At 44.5% G+C, this 23,485-nt stretch overlaps 1 protein-coding gene across 6 annotated transcripts in view; it reads left to right on the top strand.

Moving 5' to 3' along the window:
* LOC309390542 (disks large homolog 2) overlaps positions 1 to 23,485 on the top strand; it is a 303,450-nt gene that overhangs the window by 244,335 nt on the left and 35,630 nt on the right. For all 6 annotated transcript variants that reach the window (XM_081949959.1, XM_081949958.1, XM_081949963.1 and 3 more), the window contains one exon: positions 1,960 to 2,035. In XM_081949959.1, the coding sequence (XP_081806085.1) occupies positions 1,960 to 2,035 (76 nt within the window). The remainder of the gene's footprint in view (positions 1 to 1,959; positions 2,036 to 23,485) is intronic.

Below are 23,485 nucleotides of genomic sequence, written 5' to 3'. Positions count from 1 at the left end.
CCTTCCTTCTTTCCTTCCTTCTCCCTCCTTCTTTCCTTCCTTCCTTCTTTCTTTCCTTTCTTCTTTCCTTCCTTCCTTCCTTCTTTTTTCTTTCTTTCCTTCTTCTTTCCTTCTTTCTTTCCTTCCTTCCTTCTTTCTTTCTTTCTTTCTTTCCTTCCTTCCTTCCTTCCTCCTTTCTGAGTCACGTTGCGAGGTTAGAGAGAGAAAAGGCAACTTAATATTAGTGCGCAATCATCTTTAAAAGACAGAATTTAGTTTTGACCTAATTATCTTTGTTTCCCAATATGCCGTGTTTCCTTTCTCCACTTGGGACTTCCAATTTTCCTCCCCTTTCGATGTCTTTTCCCTTGCGTCTTTTCCTATACAGAACTTCATCTTCAAAATTTAAAATGGAGAATTTTTTTTTTTTTTTTTGGTTCAAAGATCAGCCCCTCTGAATACGAAAGCTGCATTTCTATGTCTACATGCTGCTTTCTCAGAGTGGTGGGGAGGGAAAGATTTATTCCAAAGTTCGGCTGTAACTATAGTAACAAGAGCTTGGTGTGCTGCAGCTGGCAATGTTAAAAACGGGCAGTTTTGAAACAGAAGTATATATTTTATTTCTTCTCGAAGATAATGTTCTCCGAGTCATTTTGTTCCACAATAATTAACTCGTGTAGTTTTCACACTTCTTCCCGTAGTCAAAAATAACTCCTCCTTATGTAACCTTTGGAAACTGTGTATTTCTCCTGAAGTATATCTTTCTCTGCTGCTGGTTGACTCTGTTGTGGGATCACTGTTACAGTGGTAGATCTAAAACCTTTGCTTTTTTAGTCATTTGTGAGATATCTCCTACCTATTTTGAATCCTAGATGTCAGTGGCCACCTTCTGCTTGCTTCTGCTTTGCTACCATGGAGTGTCAGTCTGCCATGCACTCTGAGGAGGGTGGATGGGAAGGGGGAATACTTGGGGGAAAGCGAAAGTAACCGCTGTATCTCCCTAAGATGCTGCTTCAAGGTCATCCGGGTGGTAGAAGAAGGCAGCTGCATTACCACCTACTCTTGGAGTAACTGTTCTAAAAACATCCTGCTTGAACCTGATTGGTCTGGGTGTGGGGTCAGCAATGAGAGGCAGTTAAGGGAGGAAAAAGTTGAACTTGAGGATTTTGATGCGCGATTCTCAGTTCTAGCTATGCGCTATTGCAAGGCACTTGACTCGCAATAAAACAGTCTCTTGCAAGAAGAAATGGAGCCAAGGATCATTTCTATTTAGAGGTTTAAGTGGTGGCTGGTCTGGCAAGATATATGTTATTCCCAGCCATTCATTATGTGGGAGCATTGGTTGCCTCTGTTATCTTTATCTTTTGTTTATATATATATGTATATATCTATTTTAAATTTTGTAAATTTATTTCCAAAGTTAAAATGCAAAATCCCCCCAAAAAGGGGAAGAAAACAAAAGATAAAATAAAAAAGTGTATATAAAACAAAATAACAAATATATACATAAAATGTCTCCCCTTGGTTGAATATAGGTATTCCTCAATTTACAACAATTCATTTAGTGACCATTTGAAGTTACAATGGCACTGAAAAAAGTGACCTGTCTGTTTTCACACTTATGACCATTACAGAATCCTTGTGGTCATGTGATCAAAATTCAGATGCTTGACAATTGGTTCATACTTATGACCTGTATCCTGGTGTTACGTGATCCATTTTTGTGACTTTCTGATAAACGAAGTCCATGGGGACCATCAGATTTTCCTAACAACCTGGTTACTAACTTGTCAACTGCAGCGATTTACTTAACAACTGTGGCAGGAAAGGTCATAAAATGGGGCAAAACTCACTTAACAGATGTCTCACTTAACAACACATTTTGGGCTCAATTGTGGTCATAAGTGTACTATTATGATAATAATGGATTTCATATATTTCCATTTTCCTTTCTTCCTCTTTTTTCCCCTTTCTCTCCAGGGTGGAAAGGAAAGAGAAAGCACGTTTAAAAACAGTGAAATTTAATTCCAAGCCTGGTGTGATCGATGCCAAAGGGGTATGTAGATACGAATCTAACTGTTTGTTCCCTCAACTCTTCCAATTGCAGGTATTTCAAAATAGGCCAGGAAAAAAAATGAGAACTTATTGTACACTAGAGATATATGAGAAAGGAAGAAAAATGAAATGTTTTATTAAGAGTGAAAGCAGGGAAGAGTGTTTGGGTTTTTTAAAGAAGAAAGTGATATTATAAACCAATTAAATGTTACTATTAAACCATGGCACTGGTCCTCAACACCTTAGTTGCTGTTGCATAGTTCTCCCACACAGATATACACACACAGACTGCAACACACCTTCAAGTTTTAATAAATAAGATTTGCACTTTTGAGACATGAATTAGCTCAGCTGACCAGCAGCCAAAATCATTCATCCGTTCACTTTTCCAAATTCTGCTCTGAAAAAATTAAATTCCCTGAGTTGTTTTGGCTTTGTGTAGTATGTGTGACACAAAAAACAACAGTGGATCAGCTGCATCTGGACAGAAAATGTGTGCGTGGTCAACCTGGTCACAACATTGTCATTTGGCATCGTTAGGGATTATCCACCTAGATCAAAATAGTTTCTTACCAAAAAGACAAATAAAGCACAATTTAAGGTTCATTGTAGACACGTTAGAATACTATGAAATGCATCCAGAAAAACAAGTGGCACTAATCTTCTTAGACGCCCAGAAGGCTTTTGATAATGTAAATTGGCAATTTATGATACATCAACTGTATGGACTTTGGAGACGAATTCATAAATGTAATTGCCCGCCATTGCCTTTATTATTTATATTGGCTTTGGAAGTCTTGAACAGGATTATCAGACAAAATTCAGAAATTATAGGGATTAGGGGAAGACTGAAAAAAAGTAGTGAGAAATCTAAACAGGTAGTCCTCAACTTATGACGCTTAACAATGCTTAACAACCATTTGAAGTTGCTCTAGTTAGCCCCCCTACACAGTCACATGACTGAACGTCTGGTGTTCAACAACAACAAGCTGCATTTATGGTCATTTGCAGAGGTCAGTGGTGATCTGACCACATTTTATGATACTTTTGCCAAAAACTGGCATTTACGTCCAGTTTTCAGTAAAACCAAACTTAAAGACCATGGCGATTGCTTTACGAGCATCATATTTGCTTAATGATTGCTGCAAACAAAGAGTTCGTAAAATCAGGTTGGTCATGTAACTAATCCATTTTACAACTCTCACAACTTAAGACCTTGGACAAGTGTCTACTTTAGTTGAAGTAAGGCAAAACAAGAAGCTGGAGTTGCTTGTGAACTGGGAATGTTTATGTTCAGTCATCCAGTTCAGGATTGTCCCAAAGGTGACTTTTTCAAAAGACAACTAGACTTCACTTTTTCTTGAAGATGTTTCACTTCTCGTCCAAGAAGCTTCTTATGTGCTGAACTGAGTTCTAGTTTCACCTTAGCCATGAAAGCCAGATGGGTGACTTTGGGCCAATCACCAGGAGACAGTGAGTTCTAGTCCCGCCTTAGCTACAAAAGATAGCTGTGTGATTTTGGGCCAATCCCCCAGAGACAGTGCTGCCTTAGCCATGAAAGACAGCTGGGTGACTTTGGGCCAATCACCAGGAGACGGTGAGTTCTAGTCCCGCTTTAGCCATGAAAGACAGCTGGGTGACTTTGGGCCAATCCGCAGGAGACGGTGAGTTCTAGTCCTGCCTTAGCCATGAAAGACAGCTGGGTGACTTTGGGCCAATCTCCAGGAGATGGTGAGTTCTAGTTCCGACTTAGCCATGAAAGCCGGCTGGGTGACTTTGGATCAGTCATTTCTCTCTCAGCCCAAATTACCTCACAAGGTTGTTGTTGTGGGCTAAATAGGAGGAGGTATTCCACATACATTTGCACTACTGCAGTGACCCTGAGGGCACAGATAAACCTCCAAGTGGCCTCAACGGCTCTCTAAAAAGAAAGCAAATGACCAGTTCTCTGCAAGGAATACAAATCCTTCCATTCCCCACCATCCAGTCAGAACTGAAGAAACTTCTTGGATGAGAAGTAAAACATCTTCAAGGAAAAATGGCGCCTAAGTGCCTTTTGAAAAAAGCACCTTTGTGAACTGTTGGCACCACAGCCGATACAAGAAATCTCAATTCGAGCTTCAGTTCTTGTGAAATATATTGCATTTTTTGTTTAAGTGATGATCAACTCTGATGTGCATTTCTAAGTAGGACTGATATGCAAATTGGCATCTTACATTTTGCAAACCTAACCTGGCGAGAGGCTGGAGGTGAAATAATAATAATAATAATAATAATAATAATAATAATAATAATAATAATAACAACAACAACAACAACAATAATAATAATAATAATAATAATAATAATATCACCACCACCACCACATAACACGCCAGACATCACACTGGTTGAGAAAAATAAGGTTACAATCATAGACATCGCAATACCAGGGGATAGCAGGGTCGACGAGAAGGAACATGAAAAAATCGCGAAACACCAGGACCTAAAAATTCAAATCCAACGATTATGGCACAAACCAGCAGTGATAATTCCAGTGGTAATCGGCACACTGGGTGCTATTCCAAAAGCACTGGAATTACATTTAAAACAGTTAAAACTTGACAAAATCACCATCAGTCAAATGCAAAAAGCTGCACTGCTTGGATCTGCACACATATTACGAAAATACGTTATGACGTCCTAGGCCCCTGGGTGGGGCCCGACTAGTAATCAATGCCAAATCTGGTGAAACAACTAGCCGTTGTGATACAATCAAATCATCATCATCATCATCATCATCATCATCATCATCATCATGTGTTACGACATCCTAGGCTCCTGGGTGGGGCCCGACTAGTAATCAATGCCAAATCCGGTGAAACAACTGCCCACTGTGATATAATCATATAATTATTATTATTATCATTATCATCACCATCATTATTATTATTATTATTAATAATAATAATAATAATAATAACAACAATAATAATAACAACAACAACTATAATAATAATAATAATCTGCAGAAAAAATGAATTGAGCTGAAAAGAACGGGCTGGAGATTTAAGTAGCCTTTTGCCCTTTATTTTGACATATCTCCTTGAAATTACAAAGAGCTCTAAGTCACTTCCTGCCTGCCAATTATTCTCCAGCATTCAAGGACAGACAGCGTTAGAGGGAGCATATTACTGTTCTAAACGGATTCCAGAAATGCCTCAGAGTATTCTTAAAACTCATGACAATCTCTTCATGACCTTCCCAAAAGTTCCATTCGTTGTTGTTTTTTAGCCATCCCCCCAAAAAACCAAAAACAGTATTTATTTTCTGAATGCACATGGCAACGATCTTGACCAAGTTTCCATTCCCAAGCGTGCATCTTTCTGCTTAAGCAACACCTGGTATCTAATATTTAGAGCATAGAATAACAGAGTTGCAAGGAACCTCAGGGGTTTTCTAGTCCAACCCCCTGCTCGACCAGGGGACTCTGCATCATATCAGAAAAATGGTTGCCTAATCTCTTTGAAGGTCTCCAGTGATGGAGCACCCACAATGTTTGAAGGCAAGCTATTGAATCAGAATCAGAATAAAACTGGATGGGACCTAGGAGGTCTTCTAGTCCAACTCAAGCAGGAGACCCTATACCAGTGGTTGTCCAATCTCTTCCTGAAAACCTCCAGTGTTGCAGCACCCACAACTTCTGGAGGCAAGTCATTCCACTGGTTATCATTCTAGATAAGTGGCTGTCTAGTCTTTTCTTAAAAGCCTCCAGTGATGGAGCACCTACAATGTCTGGTGGCAAGCCATTCCATTGGTGAATTGTCCTCACTATTAGGAAGCTTCTCCTTAATTCCAGGTTGCTTCTCTCCTGAAGGTACCAGTATTCACAGGAGGGGGTCAAAAAAATAAATCAAGATGGTGGCTACAACCAGGAGATCAACCAAATCTCTCAAAACCAACATAAACCAGGAGATCGTAGCTCCACCTGCATGCACTCAAGTCAGAAGCACCAAGGCCCTTCCAGGAAAGCCAGTAACATCACCATTGCCCTAGGGACACTCAGTTGAGGGTACCTCTCATCTCCCCAGCAGGAGCTGGAGTGAAGGACAAGAGCTCAACCCCATCCCATGCCAGCTCAAGTGTCTCAAACATGGACTTGCTAACCTCCTGTCCAAAGTTCCAACCTCTCGTGCTCCATAGCCCCATCCCAGTGGTGGGATTCCAAATCTTTTCCTACTGCTTCTACGAGAGCACTCTTCGTGCGTGTGCATGCCTAACATGTGCTTTCAATGTGCGCACAGCACTCAAAAACCTTGGTGTCAGCGCTGGTGAGCTGAGCTGTTTTTTAGGTCAGCCGAGGCATGGCAATCCGCTGTACCACGTGGTCGGAATCATTCATGACCCAAGGTTCTACTGTATAGGACAGGGAATGATGGGGTCGGGAGGGCAAGATCAACCAGAGGTGGCATTTGTCGGTTCTCCGAACTACTCAAAATTTCCACTATCGGTTTACCCGAACCGGTCCGAACCGGCTGAATATCACTTCTGTCCCCACCTATTTTTAATGTCATCTTTCGCCCCTCATCATACACCCCTACCTGAAGACATAAAGCTGAGAGAGGCAGGCATAGTGAATGAGAAAGGGCAGAATTACTTTTGATCCTTAGAGATTTCCCCCGCCCCCCACTAAATTTTAGCAGGTGCCCAGTCCTTAGACAAATGACATCTTAAATGCCCTTCTCTGGTCTACAATCAAAGCTGGAGGGGATCATTCTTTCATGCAGCTAACAATACCTCACCGAAGCCAGGATCTGTCAAGAATTTAATTACCCTTTAATTTTGTAAATTGTTCTTTTTGGCATGTAATACAGAAGGACTATCAATCTTATCCTTTCTGAGTCCTTTATTGGGTGTGATATTTTGCAAAGAGCATTGGAGGGGAGGGGGGAGCCAAGCTTCTATTCCCCTTGTTGCTTTTAATCTTGAGTTCAGCCTGTTGGAAAAGGTCATCTCTAGACTACAGGCGAAACTTAATGTATTTTTAAATAACTGTTACGTTGTAGGAAGGAAAGAGGCACGCTGTGGTCTCATTTGTCTATGGAGCCTTCACGACCCCAGGACCAAGAATCCAGCATAGCTCTGAAGACCATGATTGAAATTACATGGCTGAAGAGCAATTTTCTCTACTCAGAAACAGGCTCTTTTATCTTCTTGAGATCTTCTCCGTTTTTTAAAAAAAACGGCTTGGAGAAACAACCTTCATCATTTCTGCTGTTCCTTAGCCATCTCGAAGCCAGAAAGTACAATAATGTAGGCCGTTTTGAGCCTACAATAACTTAAGTGTAGATGTAAGCAGTCCAGTAGTGCAATTCATCCGGTTCTATCCGGTTCAGGCAAACTGGTAGCGGCGGCTGCGGCGGGAGGCTCAGCCCACCTGCCCAGACGTCATCACGTCCCATTTTTGACGCTCTGCGCATGTGCGCACACTCCCCTTTGAGAACCGTTAGCGAAGGTAAGTTGATTTCACCCCTGAAAGAGTCGTCTGCTAATCTTTTAAACTAGGGGTCCCCAACCTCCCAGTCTGCAGCCCAGTACTGGGTCCCCCGCAGTCTGCAAAAACAGTGGGCGAGCACAATTTTTCGGGCGACGAACCGGTAGAAATGCCGGCAGTAACCCACCCCTGCTTGAAATCCCTTAACTCTTATCTAGCACTAGCTTAGTTCAAGCTAGCACTTGAAGTTCATGTTAAGTGCAATTAGAACTTGATGATTCTTTGGGCCTGTCACTGGGTGAGATCTTTGGTTCCTGGAGCTGTGCCTTTAGGAGATGTCACAGTTAATTCCCTATGTCAGCTGTTGTGATTTGCAGAAGGAGACAGAGTCACAAGCAAGAGAACAGTCCAGATTTTTTTAAAAAGAGAGATTTGGGTCAGAATAGGCCCTCCCTAGCTTTCACAAAGAGAAAGGAAGGGGCATGATTGCATTTAAACTTGTAAGATTCTGCTACTATAGCCTTATAATAAAGGTAGCATTAACTTGTCTGCTTTGGAGGGTTGATAAGACACCTTCACCCTTACATCTTAAAAGGCTTCCTTTATTTTATCTCATTTATTGATTATATTGTTTTACAAATAACTCAAAGTGGCGAACATATCAATGCATCCTCCTCCTATTTTCCTCAAGATAACAAGCCTGGGAGGTGTCTAGGCTGAGGGAGAGTGATTGACCCAAAATTACCCAATTGGCTTTCATGGCTAAGGCGGGACTAGAAGTCATTGTCTTCTGGCGATTGGCCCAAAGTCACCGAGCTGTCTTTCAGGGCTAGGGCGGGACTAGACGTCATTGTCTTCTGGCGATTGGCCCAAAGTCACCCAGCTGTCTTTCATGGCTAAGGCGGGACTAGAAGTCATTGTCTTCTGGCGATTGGCCCAAAGTCACCCAGCTGTCTTTCATGGTTAAGGCGGGACTAGAAGTCATTTTCTTCTGGCGATTGGCCCAAAGTCACCCAGCTGTCTTTCATGGTTAAGGCGGGACTAGAAGTCATTGTCTTCTGGCGATTGGCCCAAAGTCACCCAGCTGTCTTTCATGGCTAAGGCGGGACTAGAAGTCATTGTCTTTTGGCGATTGGCCCAAAGTCACCCAGCTGTCTTTCATGGCTAAGGCGGGACTAGAAGTCATTGTCTTCTGGCGATTGGCCCAAAGTCACCCAGATGTCTTTCATGGTTAAAGCGGGACTAGAAGTCATTGTCTTCTGGCGATTGGCCCAAAGTCACCCAGCTGTCTTTCATGGCTAAGGCGGGACTAGAAGTCATTGTCTTCTGGCGATTGGCCCAAAGTCACCCAGCTGTCTTTCATGGTTAAGGCGGGACTAGAAGTCATTGTCTTCTGGCGATTGGCCCAAAGTCACCCAGCTGTCTTTCATGGTTAAGGCGGGACTAGAAGTCATTGTCTTCTGGCGATTGGCCCAAAGTCACCCAGCTGTCTTTCATGGTTAAGGCGGGACTAGAAGTCATTGTCTTCTGGCGATTGGCCCAAAGTCACCCAGCTGTCTTTCATGGTTAAGGCAGGACTAGAAGTCATTGTCTTCTGGCGATTGGCCCAAAGTCACCCAGCTGTCTTTCATGGTTAAGGCGGGACTAGAAGTCATTGTCTTCTGGCGATTGGCCCAAAGTCACCCAGCTGTCTTTCATGGCTAAGGCGGGACTAGAAGTCATTGTCTTCTGGCGATTGGCCCAAAGTCACCCAGCTGTCTTTCATGGTTAAGGCGGGACTAGATGTCATTGTCTTCTGGCGATTGGCCCAAAGTCACCCAGCTGTCTTTCATGGCTAAGGCAGGACTAGAAGTCATTGTCTTCTGGCGATTGGCCCAAAGTCACCTAGCTGTCTTTCATGGCTAAGGCGGGACTAGACGTCATTGTCTTCTGGTGATTGGCCCAAAGTCACCCAGCTGTCTTTCGTGACTAATGTGGAACTAGAACTCGGTTCAGAACAGAGGAAGTTTCTTGGATGAACAATGAAATGCACTCAAAAAAGTAGCATACCACGATTTCTCGCATTTACGACTGTCACAGCCTTCCCTATAATCATGGGCGCTTGGCAACCGGCATGCATTTGCAATGGTTGCAGCATCTTGGAATGACATGATTGATCATCATTTGTAACCTTCCTGACAAGCAAAATCAACAGGGGAAGCCAGATTTGCTTAACGACCACACTTAACTGCAGGGATTTGCTTAACAACCATGGCAAAAAAAAGTCGTTAAATTGGGCATGACTCAGACGGGATTTGAACTCGCAGTCTCCTCTTTTGTAACAGTCATCTTAACACACTAGACCCATGGTGGTGAACCTACAGCACTCATGCCGGAAGCAGAGCCATCTCTCCGGACACACCAGCCGTCGCCCGTTGCTCTTCTGGGCTCTAGCTGGTCTTTGCCGCACAGCAGCGCTGGAAACAGAAAGAGCAGCTCCCTGGAGTGCATGTGCATGCTGGGAAGCCGAGCTTCCGGTTTTTGGCGTGCACATGCGGGTGTTTGCGTGCACCTGCCTGTCAGAAGGCGGAAGATCAGGTGACCTGCATGCACACGTCAGAAACCAGAAGCTTAGAACTGCCCTTCCGGTTTCCCGCGCTCCCATGCCTGCGCACTGGGAAGCTTATGTTCCAGTTTCCGGTGCTCCCTTGTGCACACGCTCCCATTTTGGTACTTGGTGCCGAAAAAGTTCACCAACACTGCACTAGACCAAACCTGCTCCTTCCTCTTTCCCGTTACCAAAACAACGCACTTGAGATGTACCAGAAATATTAAAGCAGTAGATATTGTGCATCGCCCGCACCGTTAATCTCTGGTGCCTTTAATGAAGATAATAATATCAATCCAATTAGACCTGTTGGCCTCTAGAATTTTTTTTTTTTAAGAAGGACAGAAAAAAATAGCAATGAGCCAGCAGTATTAATAGCAGGTATACTTTAATTCAAGCAGGAATGAAACCCTGAAATTATCCCTTTCAAGCTGCGTATTAAGCCTTTTAACTCGTCGCATTTAATCGTATCTCACCTGTCTAGTCATTTCGGTTTTGACTTCCTTATTTATGCCTGTTTTTAATAGCCAAACAGTTGGGTTCTGGGACAATATGGCTCTTCGTTATTACTAGGAGAAAATTGACATTGAAACGAGGGGGGGGAAAGACCCTTTTGTTCGATCCTATTGGACAACAAGGTCTAGCTAAGCTAATCATGGCCAGTCGTTAAGCAAATCATGCAGTTGTTAAACAAATCTGGCTGTCCTCCTTGTCTTTGCTTGTCAGAAACCAAACAGGAAGGTTGTAAATCAGGGGTGTCAAACTCAAGTCCCGAGGGTTGGATCCAGCCTGCAGGATGCTTAGATCTGGCCGGTGTGTTCCTACCGGTTTAACAACCAGTTCGATGAGCATACACTCCCACACTACTGCTGGGGAGGAAAACAGCTGAGGCGTGGCACTCTGCCCAGCTGATAGACACTCTCCCAGATGATAGTTGGAGCTTACCGGTTCGCCCAAACTGGTCTGAACCGGTAGAATTCCACCCCTAGATCTGGCCCACAGGGCCACCCTGGAAACAGTGAAGGACAGGCCCATGATGCCTCTGTCAGGGAAAATGGAGCTTGTGGGGGCCACGGGCAGCCCTCCCACGCTTCATTTTCCCTGACAGAGGGTTGCAGGAGGCCGTCACAGCTGAAAACTGAGCTTGCAAGGGCTGCGGGTGGCCGTCCCAAGCTCCTTTTTCACTGGGAGAGGGTTGCAGGAGGCCATTGCAGGTGAAAATGGAGCTCCGGAGCCTGTTTTCGCTGGCAGAGCGCTCAAGTCACCATAGGCGCCCCCGGCACGAGTAACATTGAGCTGGCCATGCCTACACTGGCCAAGCTCACCCTAGCCCCCTCCCCCCAAGATCAAACACAACCCCGATGCAGCCCTCAATGAAATTGAGTTTGACACCCCTGTTGTAAACGATCACGTGACCTTGGGGGCGTTGCAACCATCATAAATGTAATATAATCATGATATGCTGATTACCAAGCACTCAACTCTGATCATGTGACTGTGGGGATGCTGCAACTGTCTTATGTACAAGGACAGGGCATAAATTGCTTTTTTTTCCCCAATGCCATTGAAACTCGGAACAATCCCTAGATCAATGTTTTTCGGTTGAGGACTGTAATGGTGATTATTTTGACCTGTCTCACCAACAATCCTGAGATTCCCCCGTCGTTCCTCCAGCCCAGAACTAACTTTTAGCTAGGTTCTGAGATTAGCCAAGATTAGCAATCCCGGATTAGAATTTACTCTTAAGGGGCCCACCAGGAATCCATACTACTGCCCCATTTCAAGCCATCCACCTATCCGGTTTTGAATTACCGCAGCCGTCTTGCTTGGGTATGACTCATGTGGGTTGGTAAAAGGGAGATTCCCTCATTTTCTAAATTTAGTAAATTTTTGAAGCATTTAATCAGCAGTACGGAATACTCGAGATGTCAAATATTAGACTGTGTAGGATGCCAAGTGGGAAGCGCTTACAAGAAGCACAGAGGTTGGAATCAAATTCAGTAGAGCAGGGGTATCAAACTGAAGGCCCAGGGGGCAGATCGGGCCCACGGGGTACTTAGATCTAGCCGACGGGGCCACCCTGCAAACAGCGAAGGACCAGCCTGCTGTGCTTCTGCCAACAAAATAGGCTCCTGAGCTTCGTTTTCGGCTGCCACTGCCTCCTGCAACACTCTGCCAGTGAAAACGGAGCTCGGGAGAGTTGCATTCCGAGCTCCGTTTTCGCTGGCAGAAGGTTGCAGGAGGCCATGGTAGCTGAAAACGGAACCTGGGAGCTTGTTTCACTGGCAGAGCAATCTGGCCACCACAGGCGCCACAGACACTAGTGACATTGATCTGCCCATCCCCCGAAGGTCAAACACAACCCTGATGCAGCCCTCAATGAAATCGAGTTTGACACCCCTGCAGTAGAGTGATATTTTTTTCAAGCATGATCAGGGGTAGGCGGCTTTTACAAAGGTGTCAGGGGCAGAAATTTGCACCCTTTGGGGATTCCTCCCTTCCCCTGCTCCAAGAACGTTTCCTCGTTTCCATTGTTTCCATTTAGATTTAGGAATACTTCTCTAACTCATAGACATAGGAACAAACAACATACACAGACCAGTGGTGGGATTCAAAAATTTTTACTACCGGTTCTGTAGGTGCGGCTTGGTGGGCGTGGCAGGGGAAGGATACTGTAAAATCTAAATTTCCACCCCACTCCAGGGGAAGGACACTATAAAATCTCCATTCCTTCCCCACTCCAGGGGAAGGATATTGTAAAATCTCCATTCCTCCCCACTCCAGGGGAAGGATATTGTAAAATCTCCATTCCTCCCCACTCCAAGGGAAGGACACTATAAAATCTCCATTCCTTTCCCACTCCAGGAGAAGGATACTGTAAAATCTCCATTTCCACCCCACTCCAGGGGAAAGATAATGTAAAATCTCCATTTCCACCCCACTCCAGGGGAAAGATAATGTAAAATCTCCATTCCTCCCCACTCCAGGGGAAAGATAATGTAAAATCTCCATTCCTCCCCACTCCAGGGGAAAGATAATGTAAAATCTCCATTCCTCTCCACTCCAGGGGAAGGATATTGTAAAATCTCCATTCCTCCCCACTCCAGGGGAAGGATATTGTAAAATCTCCATTCCTCCCCACTCCAGGGGAAGGATATTGTAAAATCTCCATTCCTTTCCCACTCCAGGAGAAGGATACTGTAAAATCTCCATTTCGACCCCACTCCAGGGGAAAGATAATGTAAAATCTCCATTTCCACCCCACTCCAGGGGAAAGATAATGTAAAATCTCCATTCCTCCCCACTCCAGGGGAAAGATAATGTAAAATCTCCATTCCTCCCCACTCCAGGGGAAGGATATTGTAAAATCTCCATTCCTCCCCACTCCAGGGGAAGGATATTGTAAAATCTCCATTCCTCCCCACTCCAAGGGAAGGACACTATAAAATCTCCATTCCTTTCCCACTCCAGGAGAAGGATACTGTAAAATCTCCATTTCCACCCCACTCCAGGGGAAAGATAATGTAAAAACTCCATTTCTACCCCATTCCAGGGGAAAGATAATGTAAAATCTCCATTCCTCCCCACTCCAGGGGAAAGATAATGTAAAATCTCCATTCCTCCCCACTCCAGGGGAAAGATAATGTAAAATCTCCATTCCTCCCCACTCCAGGGGAAGGATATTGTAAAATCTCCATTCCTCCCCACTCCAGGGGAAGGATATTGTAAAATCTCCATTCCTCCCCACTCCAGGGGAAAGATAATGTAAAATCTCCATTTCCACCCCACTCCAGGGGAAAGATAATGTAAAAACTCCATTTCTACCCCATTCCAGGGGAAAGATAATGTAAAATCTCCATTCCTCCCCACTCCAGGGGAAAGATAATGTAAAATCTCCATTCCTCCCCACTCCAGGGGAAGGATATTGTAAAATCTCCATTCCTCCCCACTCCAGGGGAAGGATATTGTAAAATCTCTATTCCTCCCCACTCCAAGGGAAGGACACTATAAAATCTCCATTCCTTTCCCACTCCAGGAGAAGGATACTGTAAAATCTCCATTTCCACCCCACTCCAGGGGAAAGATAATGTAAAAACTCCATTTCTACCCCATTCCAGGGGAAAGATAATGTAAAATCTCCATTCCTCCCCACTCCAGGGGAAAGATAATGTAAAATCTCCATTCCTCCCCACTCCAGGGGAAGGATATTGTAAAATCTCCATTCCTCCCCACTCCAGGGGAAGGATATTGTAAAATCTCCATTCCTCCCCACTCCAAGGGAAGGACACTATAAAATCTCCATTCCTTTCCCACTCCAGGAGAAGGATACTGTAAAATCTCCATTTCCACCCCACTCCAGGGGAAAGATAATGTAAAAACTCCATTTCTACCCCATTCCAGGGGAAAGATAATGTAAAATCTCCATTCCTCCCCACTCCAGGGGAAAGATAATGTAAAATCTCCATTCCTCCCCACTCCAGGGGAAGGATATTGTAAAATCTCCATTCCTCCCCACTCCAGGGGAAGGATATTGTAAAATCTCCATTCCTCCCCACTCCAAGGGAAGGACACTATAAAATCTCCATTCCTTTCCCACTCCAGGAGAAGGATACTGTAAAATCTCCATTTCCACCCCACTCCAGGGGAAAGATAATGTAAAAACTCCATTTCTACCCCATTCCAGGGGAATGTTACAGCAAAATCCCCATTTCCTCCTGATCAGCTGGGACTGGAGGCAGAGAATAGATGTGGGCGTGACCATTCAGAAGTGGTATTTACCAGTTCTCAGAACTACTCAAAATTTCCACTACCGGTTCTCCAGAACTGGTCAGAACCTGCTGAATACCATCTGTGGCACAAACCATTCAAAAGAGACCATCAGAAAGCCAAAAAGGAAACAGAAAGACCAAAACACCTCCTCACCAGCAATCAACACTCAGATGAGCAAAGATTAACACCAAGATTAGACTAAAAAAATTAAGAAGCAAACAATACCCCTGTCAAATTGTCAAAAAGCTAAAGGCAAAACAGCCCAAGAGCACTCCCACCAACACTGACAAGGGCAAAGCGTACTCCCTACTGGCACTGATGGTATTACCTAGTTGGGCAATGAAATGACTGGAAGAAAGCAACGAAGCTCAGAGACCACCACAGTTCTCTAACTCAGTTTGGTGTAATGAACGGTTCTCACAGTTACAACCGTTGCAGGGTCCCTACAGTCGTGGGATCATACTTTGGATATCGGACAACCAACATGTATTTATGATGGTTGCAGCATCCCGGGGTCCTGGGATTGTCATTTTGCAAACCTTCCTAGAGAGTGTTGCGGCCCCTCCAGCAGCCGAATCAGATGAGGAGAGCATGGGAGTCAGGGTCAGCATCAAGGGAACCTGAGAGGTCCGAGGGGGAAGAGGGAATGGAGTTGGCAGAGAGAGAGAGACAGAGGCAGAGCCTGGGCCGTCCGTCAGCCCTCAGATGGAGAGTCAACAGGCCCCAGGTCTGGAGGTGGCTGATGGGGAACAGGAGGAACAGCTGGGTCTAGTGCCTGACGCACAGATGTGTAGAAGGCAGAGGAGAGGAGAGCAGTGGAAATCTATGGGCTGGTCCTTAGGACGGAAGAGCCACTGCTGCTAGTGAAGCCCCACCCTAGCTCTGGGGATAAAAGGCAGGGCGGAGATGAATAGATGTGGCAGGCAACTATTCATCTACCTACCAGATGGACTTATTAACCTGCTGTTAGAGAGAAACATTTTGCCGGGGCTGCTGGCACTCTTAATAAAGAAATCATTGGTTTAAATACAGAGGGTTTTTCGTGTTTGGGGAACTTGGTCAGAACAGAGAGCTTCTGATGAATGGGAGGAGCCAGATTTGTTGAACAATCACATTATTTTAACAGTAGAGATTTGCTTAACAATCATTGGCAGAAAGGTCATAAAACAGGGCCCGGCTTCACCAAACAACTGCCTTGCTTAGCAATGGCAATTTTGGGCTTCGTTGTGGTTATAAGTCGAGGACTACCTGTATTCATCATCCAGCTAGGCATTAATGTCCTCCGGATACCTTCTTAAGTACATACGGTATATTAACTACTGGACCATGGAAAGAACTGCAACCTTCTGGTCTCTTGAGTTTGTCCTAGACCCCGTTGTCTGACTCTTTGACGTGCCTCAATTAGCAGACCTTGAAAGCAATGTTCTTCCAGCGTTCACTTCTTATTAGCCTTCAACCACTCCAGGAGAGGCAAAGTGGAAGAGAGTGACAAAGAGCAGCCAAAGGCTCATGTCACCTACAATTTTATTGTCCATCCATGTGATGAAGGAATTGGCATTCCTGTCACAGAGTCTCATGGGCCATGTGTGGCCTCCGCTCCTGGGTACAAAGATATCCGCCTATTTCTATTTTTTCTTACCCCATCCCAGTGATGGCTAACCTTTTTGTTGTCGTGTGCCGAAAGTGCCTGCACCCATAATGCAATGTGTGTGTCAGCCCTCACGCGCGGCTTGCCCCTGGCTCATGCATGTGCAACCCCCCATATGCACCTCACCCGGTCCATGCACATGCAACCCCCCCCCGCTCCCCATGCCCCTCTCCCCCATTTTTGGCTTCCAGGTTGGTGCAGGGGGGCTAGCCATTTTGGGCATAGAAGGCCTCCTGTAGCAACCTGGAAGCCAAATCGGGGTGCGGGGATGCTGCGCAAGGCCCCCAAATGCAATGTGAGTGCCACACCGTGCATGCGCCCTGCCCCCGCACATGTGTGGCAGAGACCCAAAGACCAGCTGGCTGGCGGGAGGAGTACACACATGTACAATGGAGCTGGGGCAATGGCTGGCGTGCCCACAGAGGGAGCTCTGCGTGCCACCTATGGCATGCGTGCCATTGGTTTGCCATAACGGCTCTATCCCTTCCAACTCTTTCCTGCCTTCTTCTTCCTTTCGACCCAGATCAAGTGTACCCCCTTCCATGTCCCAAAATGGCGATGTGCAACATGTGCCACAGGTGGCACAGAGAGCCCTCTCTACGGGCACATGAGCTGCCCCCGCAGCTCAGCTCCACCATGCTGTGCGCGCACCGCCCACCGCCCAACTGATTTTTAGGTCTCTGTCTCTGTCGGGGGGCGCATGTGGGAGATGCGTGTCCATGCGCAGGGGGCGGGGGATAATAAATCTCTAATGATTTATTTTCGGCAAGAGGGAGGGGTGCAAAACTGTGACTCACAGTTTTTCAGCGTTCCTGGTCCAAATAAGTGAGGTCAAGAAACCTGTGCTTTTTTTCCTTTTGCGTGGGGAGGGGGTCGTCTAAAGCTTTTAACCTCCCTCCCCAAATGGGGGCGTGACTTGTACCCTTTTTGCAATTGTCAGAAGAATTATTTGAGCCGCAGTTGCACAAGAACAAATGAAAATGAAATCCAGGCAGCTGCGAGGAAAGGAGATTTACTTATTCCCCAAAGCTAAGAGATTTGCCCCCGGGGATAGCTACTGAGAAAATGAAGTACTAAAGGGCTGCTTTATAGGAGCCTGATGGTGCAATGGTTAGAATGCAGTATTGCAGGCTAATTCTGCCCGTAGTTCGATCCCGACGGAGCTCAACTTTGACTCAGACTTCCATCATTCTGAGGTCGGTAAAATGAGGACCCAGATTTTTTGGGGGGCAATATTCTGACTCTGTAAACCACTTAAAGAGGCCTGTATAGCACTGTGCTATTGTTATTGCTCTAGGGCAGGGGTCGGCAACCTTAAACACTCAAAGAGCCACAAAGGTCCTAACCGGAAGGCCCCCATTCAATTCTGGAGCTGACCGGAAATCCGGTTCCCCCACAATAGAGTCTCTTCCTAGCACAGCGTCCTTTTTCCTCTACTTGTCCTAACCGAAAGCCCTATCAATTGTAGAGCCGACTGGCAACAGGGAGCTGCAGCAGAGGGATAAAAGAGCCACATGCGGCTCCAGAGCCAAAATTTGCTGACCCCTGCTCCAGGGAAACTGGGTCCTTTGTGTGGGCTTGTGGGGCACGCGGGTTCTAACGTGTGACACTTGAGTAGCCTAGGTGTGTATGTGTTGATCCGAAGAAAGGGTTGATCAAATCAAGCGTTGTGTATTGCGTGTCTTCGTTTGGGTTGTGAGCGTTACAATTGTTTTTAGATTGTGTAAATTCAGTTTTGTGTGTTTGCTTGTGTGTGTTTGTAATATATATATATATATATATATTTCATATCTTCCTTATCACCCCTGCCTAACGTCTTAATGTAGGGGAAAGTAGACACAGCTCAGGTCGAGATGAGGGGGGCCTTTGGTGCTCTCTGAACTTGGTTGTTTTCTTGCAGACGTTTTATTACCAAACTAAGTTACATGATCAATGCTAAAGCTCACCAAGTTTGGGTAATGAAACCTCTACAAAACAAACAAACAAGTAAATCAAGCTCAGAGAGCATCAAGAATCCCTCATCTTAACTCTGAGTTACAAATATTATCCTTTATCTATGTGTGTGTGTGTGTGTGTGTGTGTGTGTGTGTGTGTGTGTGTTTTCCAACATAACTCTGGAACGCCTCGATCAATTTCAACCAAACTTGGTACACAAATGACTTACTCTCTGGAAACAAATACTGTGGGGGTAAGACACCCCTAACATCCCTTGGGGGGGGAGTGTTCTGTTAAGATACAGCCTGTTGTGCCGTCAAATGGCTTCTACTGTACTGCCATAAAATGGCTTCTTCTGTACAGCACAGTGGAGTTTTCATGGTAATGGCTTCACAGTACTCCACAAGGGGGCTCCCTCTGGTAAGGGGGAAGACCCAATATTAGAAATTACAAAATGTGTGGAAATTTTCCCCCTATAAATAAATACCCGGGCAACATTGGGTTATCAGCTAATTTGAAATAAGTGTTTGATTCCCGCTTATGTTTGTTGTGAGTTTAAAAGGATTTTGGAGCCTTTTAATCCATAACTCTGTTGGAGACTTTTAATAAATACAAATACAATAGCAGAGTTGGAAGGGACCTTGGAGGTCTTCTAGTCCAACCCCCTGCCTAGGCAGGAAACCTTATACTGTTCCAGACAAATGGCTATCCAACATCTTCTTAAAGACTTCCAGTGTTGGGGCATTCACAACTTCTGGAGGCAAGCTGTTCCACTGATTAATTGTTCTAACTGTCAGGAAATTTCTCCTCAGTTCTAGGTTGCTTCTCTCCTTGATTAGTTTCCACCCATTGCTTCTTGATCTACCCTCAGGTGCCTTGGAGAATAGTTTGACTCCCTCTTCTTTGTGGCAACCCCTGAGATATTAGAAGACTGCTATCATGTCTCCCCTAGTCCTTCTTTTCATTCAACTAGACCAGGGGTGACCAAACTTGAGAACTTTAAGACTTGTGGACTTCAACTCCCAGAATTCCCCAGCCAGCCATGCTGGCTGGGGAATTCTGGGAATTGAAGTCCACAAGTCTTAAAGTTCTCAAGTTTGGTCACCCCTGAACTAGACATACTAGGCTTGGGTTAGTTACCATGTGATACCTTAATATACAACATTTCTAATGCAGCTAAATAAATTTATAAATTCTTCCCACTGCACGCAGCCACAAAATGCCTCAAATGACTCAATGCATCCTTCCAATGTACGAAAGGGCTCTAGGCTCACGCATGAGCTGCTTCCATTCAGAGTGAGTACAGTATCGCAAAATGCTGGTCAGCCAGCTTTTGCAGGAGCTGACTCACCTAGCTAAGTGGAAGGTTGATAAATAATGGAGGAAAAGAGATTGAAGTGCCCATATCGTTATTCCCCGGGATCATTTGAGGATAGCGGTAGATTGATAGGAAGTTCTTCGTGAGAATATTTGTAGCTGAGGGCTGAACTGTGGGACTCCTTGGCGCTCTGTGAGCTTGGTTGTTTTCATGATCCAACTAGGTCACATCATCATTGCTGGGCCTGATGATGTTATCTAGTCGGGCAACGAAATGTCGGCAAGAAAACAACCAAGCTCATACTCTGTGAAGCAGTGGTGGGCTCCTACTGGTTCGGACTGGTTTGGCTGAACCAGTAGTGGTTTGGAGGCCTGGGCGACCCAGACCTGCCACACCCCCAAATTGGTTTTCAAGGTGGCGCCGTGGGCGCCGCCATCTTGGTTTTTTTTGCTTCTGCGCATGCGCGGAGCAATTTTTATTGACGGTGGATGCACACGTGCAGTGCACATCGAGTGCGTGCAGTGCGCATCAAGCACGCATGCGGTGAACATCAAGCGTGCCTGTGCACATCGCGGCCATGAGCGAACTGGCAGTAGCGACCCCTGCTGTGAAGGACACCTCAGATGTGCTTCCCACGGCCCAAACATAGTCAGAGGTTGACCACCGTGTTCTGTGCCAGATGCAGCTTTTGAAATTTGATAAGAGCAATCCCACGGAGAAGAAATCAAGCACACCCACCTTTCTTAACCTGGTGCAATCCTGATGCGTTGAAATCCTGTATCCTTAATCTACAGCCTACCTGTGGTAGATCATTCTTAATTTTTTTCTGATAATTAAGCCACAGTGCCGCAGTGGTTAGAGTGCGGTACTGCAGGCTACCGCTGCTGACTGCCGTCTGCCTGCAATTGGGCAGTTCGAATCTCACCAGGCTCAAGGTTGACTCAGCCTTCCCTCCTTCCGTGGTGGGTAAAATGGGGACCCAAATTGTTGGAGGCAAGAGGCTGACTCTGTAAACCGCTTAGAGAGGGCTGTGAAGCACTGTGAAGTGGTATATACAGTAAGTCTAAGTGTCCTTCCTTCCTTCCTTCCTTCCTTCCTTCCTTCCTTCCTTCCTTCCTTCCTTCCTTCCTTCCTGTTAGAATGCAGTATTGCAGGCTAATTCTGCCCCACTGCTAGCTGTTCGATTCTGTCTGGCTCAAGGTTGACTCAGCCTTCCATCCTTCCGAGGTGGGTAAAATGAGGACCCAGATTGTTGGGGGCAAGAGGCTGACTCTGTAAACCGCTTAGCGAGGGCTGTAAAGCACCGTAAAGCAGTATATAAGTCTAAGTGCTCTTGCTATTACTAGGTACCTTCTGAACGGATAAGTTCACCTATTCCAGATCATATCAGAAACCTTACATACAGACATTTCCATGATCTAAACATTCTAGAAGACATACCTGTTTTTTTTCTCCAAAAATGGGCAAAGAGCTCACCATTATCTCACCTTTTAGATAATCAGACACTGGATGTGCTGTCATAAGATACAGGTGCCCCTCAACTTACAACAGCTCATTTTGTGACTGTCCAAGCTGCAACTTTGAAAAAAAGTAGCTTATGACCATTTTTTTCACGCTTACGACCATTTTTCACGCTCCACGATCATGGGATCAAAATTTGGACCTTGGCAACTGACTCATATTCATGACTGTCGTAGTGTCTCCTTTTGAGACCGCCTGACAAGCAAAGTGGACAGGGAAGCCAGTTTCACTTAACGACCATGTTACTAACTTAACAACTCCACTGAACAACTATGGCAAGAAAGGTCGTAAAACGGGGCAAAACTCACTTAGCAAATGTTTCGCTTAGCCATGGAAACGTTGGGTTCCATTGTGGTCGTAAGTCGAGGACTACCTGTATAGACAGCAACACAAACTCGCTGCCTTGTTTGGCATGTGCCGCTTGGATACTAAGAAGGAGGAGAGTGGAAGCTACCACTAATGCCAACATAATAATGGTAGTTGAGTTATTGGTTCACTATTGACCGTCTGCTTCTACAGCAGCCTCAAAGCTTTTGAGTGAGTAGAAATAAAAGATATTTAATCTGCCAATGTTAGATCTGCTTTCTTTGAAAATTTGGAATCAATCATTGTCCTAATGAGAGTTCTGTTATCGGATGACATTGTTTAATTCTGGGAAAAGATACCACAATTTGAGAGAGAGAGAGAGAGACATTAGATGCATGTTCTAATTTCTCTAGATTCGATAGGCCATTCTGTCAATATTACCACCCGTCAATCAGGTTACATTTGGAAACCTTTTTATGCCTATAATTTTCGACATCTGCCTTTATTTTTTCGTTTGCATGAATTGTGGTTGGCATGATTGTGTACATTTTTGGCATGATGGTTACGTTGTGTTGAATCCAAGTGTTTACAGTCGCAATGGGGGCATCCATACAATAGTGGCCAAAATTGTGGAAATCTTTATTTTGGAAAAGTGTACAGTATTTTTGAGGTTTGATGGCTAATAACTCCCCTTTTGGGGGGAGTAGTACAATAAAATTATATATCAATGGAAAGATAATTTAATCAAGAATGTAATCAAATAACTTTTATGAAGGATTTGCTATTAGAACAGCAGTTATAAAGAAGAAAAGTGAAACACCTAGAAAAAATGAGATATACAAAAATTATCAGCATGTTAGTTAATATTTAGTTGGGTAACCTTTAGCATGAATTACGGCCTTACAATGTCTTCCCATGGAGTGAACCAATCTTTTAGTTCTGCAGCCGTTATAATGTGAAACCAAGATTGAATGATTTCTTCTATTAACTGGGTTTTACTGCTGGCTATATTTGGGTATAACTTTTCATAGTATACAGATAAATGAACAAGCTTTGTTGCATTACATTCTTGATTAAATTATCTTTCCATTGATATATAATTTTATGGTACTACTGCAAAACAAAGTGGTGTTATTAGTCATGAAACCTCAAAAATACACTTTTCCCAAAAGGCTTCCACAATTTTGGCCCCTACTGTAGGTTTTTATGTCTATAATTTTTCTCCCTTTGTTTTTGCTTTTGTTACTAAATTTTAAATATCCTTGGAGCGTAAAAGTGGCATGAAACTTTGGTGACCAAAATACGCACATGCACGAACGTCTTGGAAGCAGGAATGGATGCTTTCAGGTTTTTAAACAGCCTGTAAATCTATTAGGACTGTGAAACGATGAAAAAAAAATTTAATAGAGAGGAACAAAGAAAGGAAAACAGATTGATGTGTGATGATGAATATGTATAGATTTCTATTATTTGGGTGCTAGCTCCTTGCAAGATTCAAGGTAGCTCATAGCAATTTTTTAACTAAAAAAAATGTATGCAAGCATCAAAGCACACAAATATAAATTATGAGTATATATACTGTAACAAACAGTAAAATACAGCAGTAAAAAAAGGAAAAGGCTGCAGCTTTCAGATGTAGCTGAATAAGAATTCATAGCTAATGGTCCTGGATGATAAGAGTTTGACCATATTTGAAGGACAACCCATCTCCTCATCTTCTGGTTGAGACACAACTTCTTCGGGGCTTTTAAAATGCATCCTTGTAGCTGTATTAATATGCCCAATAACACACATCGACTGATGCTTCTGCATAACCAGTCTGAGCTCAAGTTGCATCGGTTTAATTTTTATATATATATTAGGCAACCGGGAAATAAACCTCAATATACCTCA

The sequence above is a fragment of the Natrix helvetica genome (genome assembly GCF_964273705.1).
Source record: "Natrix helvetica genome assembly, chromosome: 4".
Taxonomy (NCBI): Eukaryota; Metazoa; Chordata; class Lepidosauria; order Squamata; family Natricidae; genus Natrix; species Natrix helvetica.
Note: the sequence above shows the minus strand (reverse complement) of the source record. Positions and strands in the feature narration are given on the sequence as shown.